At 46.0% G+C, this 15,734-nt stretch overlaps 1 protein-coding gene across 1 annotated transcript; it reads left to right on the top strand.

Moving 5' to 3' along the window:
- Nucleotides 1–4,508: 4,508 nt before the first annotated feature.
- On the top strand, nt 4,509–15,475 carry gpr37b (G protein-coupled receptor 37b; the record flags this gene model as incomplete). The annotated part of the gene is made up of 2 exons (XM_079294739.1): nt 4,509–5,558; nt 14,657–15,475. The coding sequence occupies 2 exons, from the start codon at nt 4,509–4,511 to the stop codon at nt 15,473–15,475; spliced, it is 1,869 nt and encodes a 622-aa protein (XP_079150865.1).
- Between the last annotated feature and the right edge of the window lie 259 nt (nt 15,476–15,734).

Here is a 15,734-nt window from a genome sequence, read left to right as displayed (position 1 = left end):
AAGAGGCGACTCCATTCTGATTTCTATCACTCCTCCGATGGCAACCAGCCCCTATAAATGATTCTCCTTATTAACGTAGTCAGCTAACCAATTTTGGACCGTATCCCCAGAACTGTGCGTCATTTGTTGAGGCCTTATCCCGAGTCAGACGAGAAGATCAATCTCAAATTGTTGGTGCAGGATCTGTGACTGGAGGCAGGTTTCCTTTCTTCCATCAACTTTCAACATAACCCTCAATTTTAACATTATTGCCCCGACTCGTTAAATTAGTCTTGCCGTCAAAGAGAAACACAACACGTGCAGACGTGAACATAAAACCAACCAATTGTGTATAAAAGACTAATTATCAATATCTATCTGTGTATGCCACCCACTATAATATGTGCCCCTCCTTTAGGATGTCGCTATAAACATGTGTTTGTGAACTAAATGTCAGGTTCAATAAGTCAGAGTCTTCCTGTGTCTCCACTCTCCATGGCACTCATATGTCCACTGTGTCAGGATCAGTGGCAGGGAGATTCAATCATGTGACGTCATCTCATTCGTCTCAAAGTCACATCTGCTTCTGCTCTCTGATATTCTTTGTTGTTGTTTTTTTTAAATCTCACTTTGAAAGCGAAATAAGATTACCTTTCCCCCTTTAATGGAAGAGTAATTATGCTCTCAATCACAGCTGGGATGAGATTCAAGGGCAACAGGCGGGTAATCAAATAGGCTGAAAGGCGGGATGAAGTTAAAGCCAATAACAGATAAAAAAAAAGACATTCATTAAGATAGATTTTGGAAAATGGGCTCCTGCCAAAAGGTATGTGCAAGAGATGCGAGGAAGGCAAGACTCAAGGAGAGGTGTGGACAAAAAAAAACATTGAGAGAAACAAAAGGAGTAACATAAAGAAGACCAAATTAGAGGAAAACAAAGCACCTTAAAGATTCACTTCATTAGAAAATAAATCAGCCTCTAACTTGAGTTTTTCTAATATAATAGTGAGATCAGGCGAATATACCAGAGGATTTCAGAGAACCTTTCAGTGTTCTTGCGACCCCTTCCCAGAGCACCGGATGGCGCCATTGAGCTATGCGATGGCATGTGCTGAGCCACTCTGAGTCATGTGTTTACCATGTTGCCACAGCCTGGTAAACACACATCACCACTGAGAGCCTCCTGAGGATGTGCTGACATTATTGGACGATAATTCATCGTAAAAGGGTTGAAGCTTAAAGGATAACAACGGGGATTGGTGAAAAGCTCTCAGAGCAACAGCCCATTGTGAGACTGTGAGCAGCGGGATAAAAGCCTCGCGGTGGAACGACACAAACATAAATCTCATTCAAAAGCAAAAAACAAAAACAGTTTCATAGCTATGAAATCCCAACTGTGTTAGTAAAAGCCTCTCCCACTGATCCTGATAGTTCATCGGGACGATTGCACAGTAACGCGGTCTTACAAATTGCAGCTACAGGCTCGCTGATTCACACAATATCCGCCCTTTGTATGGATTTATTTAGAAAAATAACTTTTACAGACAACCGTCGGGAGGTAGAAGTGTAAATAATTTAGATGAGTGAGAGTATGAAAACTGTTTCCCCACTGGAGCCTCCCACACTGTAATCACATTTAATCTAACTGACTGCTTCTATATAATTCACAGAAGCCTCTATGCAGCTGTAGGCTTGTGTTTTTGGGATCTGTTGTCTGTTTTAGTTTAGCCTCTGTCTGTGTGTGTGTGTGTGTCTCTGATTATCAATCATTCATAGAGTTGCATGTGTGTGTGTGCATGTGTGTATAATTTGTATTCCACACAGCCCATACACAGTGAAATCCATGAAATCTTCATGGTGCTAACATGTTCTCTTTGCCGCCTGCATGCCCTACTAAACTCCAGACTTTCACTGTGTGTATACGTGTGTGTGTGTGTGTGTGCCCTGCTGTGTGTACTTTCTATTTGAGTTTCATGTGAGTCCACGCATGGTGTGTGCCCTTGATGTCCCTCTGTGTCAGAACCGTTGAGTGTTTCCACGCATGAGTACATCTGCGAGAGAACCTCTCCTCTTTATCTCCACCCACACACACGCCGACTAGCAAGTCTCCACGGACCACACACACAATCGACATGATAATTACATGTGGAGTGTTGCCCCGTGCCTGACAGCTGATTAAAATGGGAGCGTAAATTGCTGTGGTGCTATTTTTTCCAAGGTCAGATACACAGTGTAATTTAAAGGATTTAATTAACCTGTGAAGCCCAAAGGATGCTGAACATGTGAGTAGCTTTGCTGGGATTGGCTCGCATGTAAAGGACTCATTTAGACATCAAAGGGGGGGAAAAAAAATCAACTGTTTCCATTCATTCGAAAGTAGCCATGCATGACTTGACGCATGCACTCTGCAAAGAAAAGTTAACATGCAAAAACTAAAATATTCCCCATCCATACTCATCTAGGGCTCATCAAAACTTCACATGTAGGACTTCTTTCTTTTAAATTGAATCCAGGTCAGATGAAGATATTGGCAGCAACAGCTCCAGTTATCTATCTTCAGTATTCTCCCCCCAAGTGAAACTTGGCTGTGAGTGTGTGTGTGTGTGTGTGTGTGTGTGTGTGTGTGTGTCTCTCTCTCTGTCTCTCTCATTTCCTGCGTATGTTTTTGGACAGCAAACATGCACACAAATATGTAAGTACTTGCATGTTTATACAACCGTGTGTTTGCGTACACCTGCATATACGTCCATTTCTATGCATGTTTGCATACTTAGATATGTGTGTGTGTGTGTGTGTCTGTGCACATTCATGCTGTGTGTGAATATGTTTCCCCCACATGGTTCAGACTGTATGTGGTCTGAAGCTCCAGCAGTGTGAACTGGAGCAGTACTTAGAACACTTGAGACATATCGTGCTCATTTCATTTAGTCTAGGGCGCGTTGAATTATTGATTGAGCTACTGGACAGACAGCATGGGTTGTGGTTGTTATCGACACATTTCCTTGGATATGTTAGTTTCCATGAAGGGGTCCTTGATCTAACAGGGCTGTGAGGGTATGCTTGACTAGAAATCTTTAGAACCACTGGTAGAGCGGCCATTTATCATTTGATTTTATTTATTTAAGGTCTTCGAACCTTATTTTTTACCATTTAATATTCAAGCTATTCCATCGTTTCCTTTCCTTTAAGCTTATTATTTAAATTGCTGATCCATGACTTTTAGCTTTCAATCTTAACCATTTGTCCACACGTGGTGTTACGAAGGCAGCAGGGCGTAATCCCTGCTCGAGATAGAAATGTACTAGTTTGAGAAACATGCCAGTCTATCAAACTGGATAAATGACAGTAAGACACTGAGAGATGCAGACTCAGAGTCAAGTCAAAGTGCATTATCACAGCGAGAGGTCAGAGTACACTTTACAATAATTATACTTCAACCCACCGACCAATGTTTCCCCTCAGTTACATTTCAGACAACCTTTGCGAGTCTGCAGCTACTTCATATCGCCTCTTAATATAGCCTACAAAGTACCAAGTGGCTGTTTGAAAGGCTGATTGAATTACCTCAAGCATCCTTTTTAGAGAAGAAGAAATATGTTTTGAGAGTTGCCTTTCGTTTAAAACAAGTGCAACTGTCACTCACTCTTTTTATTCATATTCGCTTATAAACTACATAGAGAGGAAGATTAAATGGCATCTGTTTAATGTTGCGCAAGCGTCACACAAATAAAATGTATTTATTAGCACGTCTGTCGGGCGTGGCTGGCTTGCCTGCCAGAGGGGGAGGGGGGGGGGGGGGGGTCTGTAGTCTGCTCGGGGGCTGCTGGATGCTCCGTGATGGATGAGGAGTGACAGATCGGGGTTAGCCGCCAGGGGAGACCATTTTTCTTCCAGCGCCCGGTCCTACCCTCCTACAGAGAGCAGAGGAGGTGAGGCACTGGACGCAGAGGAGGACGGAGCGATTTCAACCCCTCCTCTTTCCACTCTCTGTCACTCTCTCGCTCTCTCTCTCCACTCCCGTGCATCACAACCTAGGGGGGGCTTTACCCTGCACCGCATTGACGCTGCTTCTGCTGCCAGCCGACCCAACCCACCCAAACGAACGCACTGACATCTCTCGCTCTCTAGCCGTTTGCCCACAGCTGGAACCTGGATGAGGTGCGGATTGTGTGCGTGGACATGCAGCGAGACCCTCTCCACCTCTCGTTGCTTCTTTCTCTCTGGATCGGGACTCTGATTGGCTGTCCTGCTCGGTAATGTCAAGACTTTGGAAACGGGAGTGACCCCTGGGAGTGATGCGGCGATTTGGAGATTACTGCATAGTGGCAAGACAAGGCGTCGGGATATAACTTACAAGTTTGCAAAGCTCGCCGAATGAATGGAGCTGTATTCCTTGAAACCGTGAGCTCCCCACTGTGCCGTTTCCAACATGGGTGTTGACTGAATGGAGCAGTATATTCCCCGCGCTGCCACAGAGGTATGAAGATGCATTTGTGAGGATTAAATCTGCGCTCAACCATTCCTGGACCATGCAGATTCTGCCGCCTCGGGCGTTATTTGTGTTGTTAGCCCACGCGCACGTATTATTATCTCTGAGAAACAATGGAGAAGTACGAGCTAAAGAGGACAGAACATCCAGCGCATACTCTGCGAGGACTTTCCACGGGTCTCCACGGGAGAGCCGTCAAAACAAAGCCTGGGACCGCGCGCTCTCGTCGGGGCACGCCACAGGTGCGTCGTCGGCGGGGCTGCAGGCGCAACGGGCAATTATACGAGGGCCCCTTAACTCCACTCATCCCTGGAAGAGGGTGATGGCAGGAGAAACGAGGCGAATTGGACACAACAAGCGCGACTTCAGCAGGACCGTGACACCCGTGGAGGATCCCAACGCCGTCTCACATTGGGACCCGACGCGCCACCACAATAGGAGGATGAAGTTGAATGGCGCTCTGACGCCAGCAGGTGGACACTACAATGCGGCTAAGCCCTCGTCAATGGGCCGGGGAGGCGGAGGAGGGGGGCCCGAGGACGGCGACCGGCACAAGAGGGGCACAAAAGACGAGCAGAAGAAAGCCTCCAAGAGGGGGAGAAGCCGGCTGAACAAAAGCTCGGGGGTTTTGGCTCTGTCTCACGCGCCGCCGTGGGAACCCATCCCCAAGCCGGTGGCCCTCACCTCCACCGACCTGCCCTTTGACCTCTTCACCAGGAGGACCGAGTCCTTCACTTTCAGGGAGGAGAACCCCTGGGACGCCACGCCGATCACCCCTCCCAGCTCGCAGGATTTCGGGGACGAGATCAAGAACCCCTTTTACCCGGTGACAAGTGAGACGTACGGCGCTTACGCCATCACCTGCGTCTCCGGGGTTATTTTCCTGGTGGGGATAGCCGGCAACATTGCCATCCTGTGCATCGTGTGCCAGAACTATTACATGAAGAGCATCTCCAACTCGCTGCTGGCCAATTTGGCTGTCTGGGATTTTGTGCTCATCCTGTTCTGCCTGCCCATGGTGGTCTTTCATGAACTGACAAAGTCCTGGTTGCTGGGGGAATTCACCTGCAAAGTGGTGCCCTATGTGGAGGTAAATTCATTCTAGATTTGTATATTCTTCTCTGGATATCTCGGAGACAATTATTTCATTTCGTAGTGGAGTTTTTGAAGCAATGCATGCAGGCAGCATCGTCATCTGCAGGGATGACAGATGATTAATACGGCTCAATCAGTGCCATTTACACACCATCCACCTGATCAACAGGGGTTTGAAAAATAAGTTTCACACTTTACCTGAGTAAATTGACTGAAAGAGGTGAGTTTCAGGTTTTAAGCCCTGACTGGCCAAGATAGAACACAGGCATGGCTGTAGGATGTCGCTTCAGCCAATAACAAGGAGACTCTGTTTGTCACTTGTTGTACACCTGCTATAGAGAGAGAGAGCCTCACCTGGCCCTCAAGGCGTGTAGACAACATAGAATCTCCCATTCAGTCTGACTCCTGTTGCTTTCACTGTATATACCGTTGATGAAACGTTTTCTAGGTAACCCATATTCCTGCCCACACACACACACACACACTCTCTCTCCTCGTCCTTGCCTTTATTCTGTTGGTTCAGTTCATGAGAAATGGATGGAAGCTAAGATTGTTGTTTTTTTACACGATGTCGATACCTTTCCCTTTGTGTGCTCACCGTAATTACACCAGTGTCAGATTCACCAGCCAGTATGAAACAGGGGTTTCCAGCTCATGGGTCTTAAGCTTGTGTAGCCATTGTCACAACCTGGCTGAAGGAGGGACAAAGAGGGATGTAGAGAGGAATGTAATCAAACTCAGAAGAGACTAATATCAGGGGAGCGAGCCAGGCAGTGAGCCAGAACAGGTGACGCCCTCCGGAGACCACAGAGCCGGCAGACAGGGAGGGAGGGAGGGCTGTCACATAATGAAGTGATAATATGAGCCGGTGAACCACGTTATTGTCTTCCAATCAGATTTGATGCAAAAATGTCCATGCCTGATTCATTTGGGGATGTTGAGCTTTGAGTTTCACAAAATGTGAAGCTCCCATAGCTTCTAATTACGAACAGATGTGAAGAGCAGCTTCTGGAGCTACATCGTACATTCATATTTATTTTAGCGTGAAAGAGACTTTCACCAAATCCAGTCCTTTTCTCTGTTCTTTTGAAATACAGGTAGCGTCCTAGTTGAAGAATGATACCATAGTTCAGCAAGAAAATAGGTCACAACTAGAAATACGAGTATGCTTTGGAGTCACACCCTTAAGTCTGCTCATATTCACATACAAGTGGGGTGGAGTTATTCAGCTGTATGTCATGCCAAATTACTATCAGTTAGAAATTGCTTGCATTTGCACCTTCGTCTCTTCTTTTCTGCAATCTTGCTTGCCAGCTTTTGTCCTCACTGACCACTTACTGTCGTACATCTCATTTGCCATTTCGTTTGCCTGGTTGGTTTTAATGATTGGGGAGGAGAGTGAGAGAGATGGAGCCCCTCCCTGTTCTTGCATATGAGCTGCCCAAGGTCTACGGGATATTATTTAGTAACTTTAATGACATACTTACACGGACCGATGGCTATTCTTAATGCAGTGTGTTTGTGGCGGGGTGGTGTTCACTTGTCTCCGTGCATTTATTACTACATGTGCATGTGTGTTCAATGGTGAAGATCTATCAGGACGTGTGCACTGGGGCCTGACTGTGTTCACAGTGCCTTCAGTGTGTGTGTGTGTGTGTGTGTTAAAACAGGCCTTGAGTAATGCAGCCTGGGGTTCACTCTCTCCCTGTGGAACATTCAGAGAAACACACACGCGCACACACACACACACACGCACACACGGTCGCCCCATGAGTGCCTTTATTCTTCACTTAACCCAAATTCAGCCATGGGGACGATCAACATTTGGCCGGAAACAAAGACACACATGCTTGGATGTACACACAACACTCTCACACAAACATGAAACCTAACTTCACGTGTCCATGCATAATCAGAAGGTGGCATAGATAAGGCATCACCGTCCCCCAGGAGAGCAGCTTCCCGTCGTGCTGCCTTCAGTAAACCTTGTTTTATTCAGTGTTTAGTAGAGCATGGAATCGTCCAAACCTCAGAGATTAAGCAGGTGTGAGATGTGACAAAACGGGACAGTGTAATTGTAAGAATGCGGCACAAATTAAAGATGTGGGTCACACAGCCCGTCTGCATCATTTACGCTCCTGTTTCATGCTGCCGCCGTTGCAGACGACCTCTCGAGGCAGTGATGCACAGAGCAGCAAATTCAGGCAAAACTAATGGGCAATAATTGGGTTTTTTGCACCTGGCAGTTGATTGGAATAAGACTTGAAAGTAGGCTGAAGTAACAAACAACCAGTGCAGTAAGCATATTTTATAAGCCAGAGGGGGGGGAACGAGTCATTTGTCAAGGTTCATTCAGAACTGTGCTGCTGTAACACAGGGATTTCTGTCTCATTACCCCGAAATAAAGAGATGCTTACGAATCACAGTCTAAAAAAGGCAAGAATAGAAGCGTGTGCTTTCAAAGTAATACAAATGATGGATCTTTTTTTGAATGCACCCATTGCTCTTTATCATATAGTTTGAGTTTACTACAGCATAAAAACACTAGTGTTCAAAAGAATACAATGATGACGGTAGTAAATGACACATACACTGCAAATGTTGAACAATATGGTTCCTGACAACATCTGTGTATAAATGATGCATGGAAGATGTAAGTCTTAAAGTATGAATATGTGATACATAATGCAATGTGGAGAATTGAATTGCTTTATGTCAGCTATGTAAAGCTATGTAAAACCCTATTCATGTGGTTATCATGCATGTCTCTCAATTATTAATGACTATGCCCATTAGCGGACAGAGATGGCTGTGTTCACAGCACACCTTCTTTTTCAAACCTGATTAACAGCTAATTGCAAAGCCCCATCGTGGGACATAAATCTAGTGACTCTCTACAGACTCATTGTCTCCTTAGTGGTTTATTGGTAATTCCACGAATAGTCCTGCCATATCACTGTCATGCTATAAAGTGTGAAGATTAATGCCTTTGCTCATTGATAGTATGTGCAACATATTTTTCTTTGGTCATAATATATGTCCCCGGTGTAGGAAAAATAATGTTACCGCAAACATTTTCTCTTGTGCATTATTCTTTTCTGTAATACATGACCTTATTAACTGTCTGGGGACTCCTTTAGTTTGTGCACATCTGTAATGTTCACTGCCCTGTAGTCTAAAACGAATGGCGGACTTTGCAGAGGTACAGTGGGCTTCAGCAGGCAGAGAGACATAGATTGGGAGGAGAGAGAGAGAGAGAGAGAGAGAGAGAGAGAGCTGCATGGAGCCACAGCGCCGGACGTAGACCCATTGAAATCGGTGGTAATGGCAGGACATACATCAACTTGACACATTCACTGTTCCAACTCTCTTTCACACACACACACACACACACACACACACACACGCTTTCAAGTTTGTAATCAGAAATACAAATTCGGTCACTCTGCATTGGTTGTGTAACATCCAGGAATGTATGGCCATTTCACATGCAGGACCAGGAGAGCCAACGTCTAAACACTGTTTTCTTTCTGGTGTTCACATATTCCAAAAACTACAACTTTCCTAATCACCAGATAGAATTACTGTCACTATCACTGAGATGTCCTCCTCCTTCTTGTATCAAGAAAGTGTCTCTCACCATGTACACTTATATACATCCTTTCCCATGTCTGTGTATATATCTAGCCTGTACACACACACACACACATGCACTAAGTCAGGGTGTGCTGATCCACCAGATGGGTGGGATGGCCTTCTCTCTACTGATCACTGCCTCCCTCTCCCTCTCTCTCTCTCTCCCTCTGCATCAGCTATCTGTGATTAGAAGCAAGCCTCGGGGGAAGACGCACTCACACCCACTTACATACAGTATGGGAGCATTTTGGCACGCACACACTTGTGGTAAAACGCTGAATGCACACAAACAGTTACAGCATCGACGCCACAGTAACACATCAACACAGAGCGAGTGCACAAACACACATACGGTCTCATGCCCTCTCCGTTCCTCCGCCCGTCTATCAGACATGCGAATGATCGTTAATTGGAAGATGTGTAAATGCGTCGGGGTATATAATTAGTGCCTCTACATAATGGTGAGGCTATTCAGTCAGCTTTGTGTCCGCGGCTGAGTAGATATTGTGTTTCGAACGACGAGACAAGACCACACAACAGCACGGAGCAAAGATGAGGCTTGCTGTTGGATGCAATTAACCAAATTGGTAGTTATCCACGTAAAATATGAAATATTCATTGGATGATTAGCATTATGAATTAGGTATGTTGGGGAAATGAGTATCAGTTTCAGATCAACACGGAACAGGCCGGCCGGTAAGCCAACCTCAACAGGACACAATAGAAGAGAAGAGAACACTTGTGGGTGTTTTCAGCAGCTGCTGTACAACTGAGAGCGGAATGAATTTAGAAATGTCCGGGGGAAATCTGCCACAAGTCAGGATATCATTTCATGGAAGAGAAATGTATTGTGCAGGAGAAACTCCCTCAGACACACTGTTAAAGACTTTAAAAAGGCAGAACGCCAGAGAATAGAGTTGAACACTGTAATGGATGGTTGCTATTCATTTAATTGAAGCAAGAGAGATGATGATTTGTGAGCGCTCGCCCCGCTTATTGGGGAATTCTATGGATCTCAGTTAACCGGCTGGTGGAGACTGTTCCTTTTGTTCATGGAATAGAATAGAATTGACTGAAACACTTCTTTGGAAACACGAGACAAATTTAGCACGAGGTCCATTGTGGAGCTTTCGATCACATCACACAGTCGTCCCCAGCTGGTTGCCTGGCAACCTGCCGTTGACAACAAGACAACCACACTTCATATGCACACGCCCACAATGAAATACAACTTTTAACAATTCTGCATGAGCGTGGACGCGCACAGACATGCGCATACTTCTAACTGTGCATGCAAGCTCACATACATCAGTGTCCTGTCTCTCCCAGACACACAGCCCAGCTGTTAGACGGATGGTGGCTGTCAGAGGCAGGGTCTCTCTGGTTAGAGTTATGGTCTGCTGGAGCCTGCACTGGGTCACACACTCAACCTAGAAATAGGACTGCAGCTGGAATAACCCTTTGTCTCGATGGCTCGTTGTTATACGACTGTATGCGTGTGTGTGTGTGTGTGTGTTGTTTTTGCGTCTCCACATTCATCACCTGATAACACCCATTACCCCCGACAGTGGCTGTGTAGTCACAGTATGGCCACCCAGGCTCCACCGGTCCTTGTTAAAACCCAATTAATAACACGGGGTCTTTGTGCCACCAGCTCACGGCACCTTTAATCAGTTAATGGGCCGTTATTAAAAGCAGCACACAGGGAAATGTCTCTCACCTGCTGTGCAGATAGACGGCCAGACATGTGTTGTAGATGAAAAGCCTTTTTATGTTATTTTTTTTCCCCCTTGAAGTCCAAGGTTGAGAAGAGAAGTCTAACATCGAATGGAAAAAACGACACTTCACAAGCGTTTATTATCATTTCATGAGTTGGTTTGAATAGAGTGTCAAAAAAATACAATTTACAGATAATTCACAAAACTATGGTAAGGGCATACTCCCACATTTTGGGAAATACACATATTTGCTGAGCGTCAGATGAGATGACCGATACCACTCTCTTCTATGTAAAGCTACAGCCAGCAGCCGGTTAGCTTAGCTTAGCATATAGACTGGAAACAGGGAGAAGCAGAAAGCCTGGCTGTGTCCAAAAGTAATGCCACACAAATAACACCAGAACAAGAAATGACATGTGACCTGTCAATAAGTAAGCTACTGCTAAGCTAAGCCGCCTTGTATTCAGTTCACAAACATGAGAGTGGTGTCTTCTCATCCAACTCTTACAATTTATAATTCCTAAAATGGGCGTAAAAACCATGAAAAGCAACAAAAAAAAAACCTCACTCTGGAAAAACGTATACGTTATTTTTAGAATCATCTTTTCCACCCTGAGGCAAGCATGCCGATCATCTTGCCAGCAGCTAAATGGAACATGACGGGGTCAGGGCTACTTTTTTGCAAGAAATGCCACATTAGCACTGTTAATCATTCTGAAGAGGTTGGCTTATTTCTCTCTTCCTGTCACATCGGACTGCCTCTAACTCACTGACGTGTTCCCTCGCTGTCGTCTCCCGGTCACTCATTCCTTTCTTTCTCCCACTCTTTTTCCTCATCCATTCTTCTATCCCTCTTTCTCCGTCCCTCATTTGCATAACCCCCTTCCACAAACACACGCAGCTTCATCACCCTACCAGGCCTGACTCCTGGACTCTCTCATCTCCCCTCTAGTACAAAGCTATGCTTGTTCATCCTGCCCTTGCTCGCCACCCCAACACGCTGATCAAAGCTGGGTTTCCAGGTCCTCCATGACAGCCTTTAAAACTGTTCCAGCACTGTTGTTCAAGCTATGAAATATTCACTCTGTGCAAGCACCTGTACTGGATTGGGTATGTGTGAGTGTGTGTTTGTGTGTGTGTTCCCTTGAAGCCACCATATGAGAATACAGATGTGCAGGTGTACAGGGGAGATGCACGAGTCGATGCGTAATACGACGCATGTTTAACTATTGTAAAATAGAAAACTATTGTATTTCCTAGGGATGCAATGCCACTGTGATACGAACCAGCTGTCACAAACACCTATTGTTCTCCATTAAATCACAAAAATGTATTCCTAACATGCAGTGTTATAGCGTGTTAGCTGTGGAGTGGAGTGGGGGAAATAAATACAGAGCAATTTCACTGAATGGTGTATATACGCCAACGGATGAGTCACGAGAATGAAGTGAGTAGAATTGCCGTGTGTCCGTATCAGCAGGTTTGTGTTTTATTCATGATGGAGATGAGCTGATGCTGTCAAACTCCTGTTTAAACGCGAGCGCCATCGCGGCTCAAAGCTCACACTTCATGGTTGTTGCACAAAACACAATTGGATTCTGATCTTTTTCTCTAGGTCCAGCAGTATGACGGGCCATTTGAAACGCCATGCTGTAAACAATTCAATGTTTACGACATGTCAGACAGTGACAAAAATGACCGTTTACTGCAATTACATGCATTAATGCCTTTATTAATGTGTGATTTAATTTAGGCTTTGTTTTAGATGGTTGTCTTACAAGATTCCTGTCACTCGTGCAATCAAAACGAAAACAAACCCTTGAACTGAACAAGAGCATGATTGACTCTTAGCTCTTACCTTTTCAAGAGTGCTGCACAGTCTCCTGCATTTGTTCGATTTTTGGTCCAAAGCACGGGTAACGAGTGCACTCAATATGTTGACACCTGCCCAAATCACCTGAAGGCTAAATCCGATGAGAGAGTGAATACACCACTCGCATAAATATGCTTGGCTTAAGTCTTCTCCAAGTTGGTCTGAAAAAAAAATGAATTGCTTAAAAAGCGAATGAATAATAATTGTTCTCACTTTGGCTAAATTTCCAAACAATTAACGACAATGACAGCTACAAGATTGCGGCGTAATGGCATGTAATACACATTGATAACAGCTACTGTCCATAGTGCTGGAGTACGTTTATCTACCCCACTTACCCCTCACTGTTTCCTTCATTCGTCTGGTTAGGCAACCATGTTAGAGGGTCAGAGTGTGTGTGTGTGTGTGTGTGTGTGTGTGTGTGTGTGTGTGTGTGTGTGTGTGTGTGTGTGTGAGGCCGAGATACACAGAACATGTTGCAGTGTGTACATCTGTATCTCTCCAGACAGCATGTGTTTGGAGCACTAAACCCGTGGCTCACTGGGGCCATCTGGAAAGATGGCTGTTGTAATTAAATTTGATATGAACGGAGGGCAGGAAGGAGGGATGTATAAGGGGGGGGGGGGGGTGAGGAGCTAAAGGAGAGTAAAAAAGAGGAGAGATAAGGGAGAGTCAGAGGGAGAAAAGGTAAGCAACATGAGATAGGACGGAGGATTGTGGGGGGGGGGTCAGCGGCTGTTCTGGCAGATGTTTGTGCTGGAGGCAAAACCATTGAAAAAACTGGTTCATGCGCACACACACACACACACACTCCAGCTGCAGATAGATGTTTTACACTCTCCCAGAGTGACTGATAATCCAACAGATGCTTTCTGGTGCTAAGAAACGTTGTGAGCTCCCTCACAATTTGCAGATTAACTGAGAATGTGGAGGCAATTAGTTTGATCGCATGAAGGTTTTGAGTGAAGCATGAGCAGGACAACAGTGGAATGTTTTTGAAAGTGTGTTAATGAGTGAGACTCATCGAACAGGTGGTGTGACAACACAGGAATGAGTGAGTGCAGTGCTTTCAATCCACCCTGTCACTCGCTCGCTGTGTGTGTGGTCTCTGTTTCTCTTCTCTCTCACACACACACACACACACATTCAGGGATGCTACACAGTGAGCAGCTTACAGCCGTTGTGCTTCTGTTGCTGCACTGCTTGTAATTACACCAGTGTCAGGTGCCCCCGAAAGGCCGACGCCACTCCCGTGTGCCCTGCCGTTTATTTTGACGTGGTGTTGGGGCGACCTGCCAACTCGCAGAAAGGCCTTTGTTTGCCTTTGATGCGAAGGAATCTACTCGTTTGCTTCACCGGCAGCCCTCCCTTAAGATTCTGCAAGATACTGGCAGTAACATTTTAGTACACAGGAGATCATTTTGTCAGTTCCTTGTAATTATTGTATTCATTTAAGACGGGGGACCTGACAACCTCGGCATGCTCAATTTGTCAGTTGAAGTGATTATAGTCAAGTTTATTTAAGGAGCACATTTAAAAAACGTTGACCAAAGTGGTTAACTAAGAGATTAAATGAAACACAGACATTAATAAGAGATTATAAGTCAACAAATTAAATCCTAGAAGATACAAATAAGACTAGATTGTCTCCAGTATTAGACAATTGTTAGAATATTAGCTCTCTGGATCACTTTGCTCTCTATTATTCTACAGTCCTCTTTAAGATATAAACAGCATTCTTAAGGCGCATCGATTCAATCAAGTAAAGCCTCTGCAAGCCACCAAGACCACATTCATTGTACACAACGACTAAAAGGACGTTGATTCTGACGAATGATTGTTGTATGAATTTGTCTGTTCCCTCAGGTGGCCTCTCTCGGCGTAACCACCTTCACGCTGTGCGCTCTGTGCATCGACCGCTTCCGTGCGGCCACCAATGTCCAGATGTACTACGAGATGATCGAGAACTGCACCTCCACCACCGCTAAGCTAGCCGTCATCTGGATCGGCGCTCTGCTGTTGGCCCTCCCAGAGCTCCTCATCAGACAGCTGGTGGTGGAGGACACGGGAGTCCCGGACGAGCCTCCCGTCGAGCGCTGTATTATCAGGATATCCACCTCACTTCCCGACATGCTCTACGTGCTGGGCTTGACCTACGAGGGCGCTCGGCTGTGGTGGTGCTTCGGCTGCTACTTTTGCCTCCCCACCCTCTTCACCATCGGGTGCTCTTTGGTGACGGCGCGCAAGATCCGGCGCGCAGAGCAGGCCAGCGTGCGCAGCAACAAGAAGCAGATCCGACTGGAGAGCCAGATGAACTGCACCGTTGTGGCGCTGGCGATCGTCTACGGTGCGTGCGTGGTGCCCGAGAACATCTGCAACATCGTTTCGGCGTACATGGCGGCAGGTGTTCCCGAGCACACCATGTCTGTCCTCCATCTCCTCTCCCAGCTGCTGCTCTTCTGTCGGGCCGCCGTGACGCCGGCGCTGCTGCTCCTCCTGTGTCGCCCGCTGGGCAGAGCCTTCCTGGACTGCTGCTGCTGCTGCTGCTGCTGTAACCACGCTCCCTCCTCGGCCACCGCCAGCGACGATAACGAACACGAGTGCACCACCGAGCTGGAGCTGTCGCCGTTCAGCACCATCCGCAGGGAGCTGAGTAACTACACACCTGCCGGCTCCAACTGCTGAGCAGACATTCCTCACCGGGGATGATGTCACTAGCCTGCTATTAGCCTTTGGCAGACTAAGCTAGGAGAGATTTGCCTTACCTAGTCTCGTCACGTTTTCAAAAATGGGTGCATGAAGGAAGTTGGACACTGAATAATCGCATTCAGCCAGTGTCCTCCATCCTCAACTTTCATTCCTTACAATAATTCTGTACGCTTTACAGTATAACCCAGGAAATCTAGCAAAGAGCAAACTCTTCTGTCATTCGCGCCCTGCTGTG

The sequence above is a fragment of the Melanostigma gelatinosum genome (genome assembly GCF_949748355.1).
Source record: "Melanostigma gelatinosum genome assembly, chromosome: 22".
NCBI lineage: Eukaryota > Metazoa > Chordata > Actinopteri > Perciformes > Zoarcidae > Melanostigma > Melanostigma gelatinosum.
This window is presented reverse-complemented; position numbering and strand designations above follow the sequence as displayed.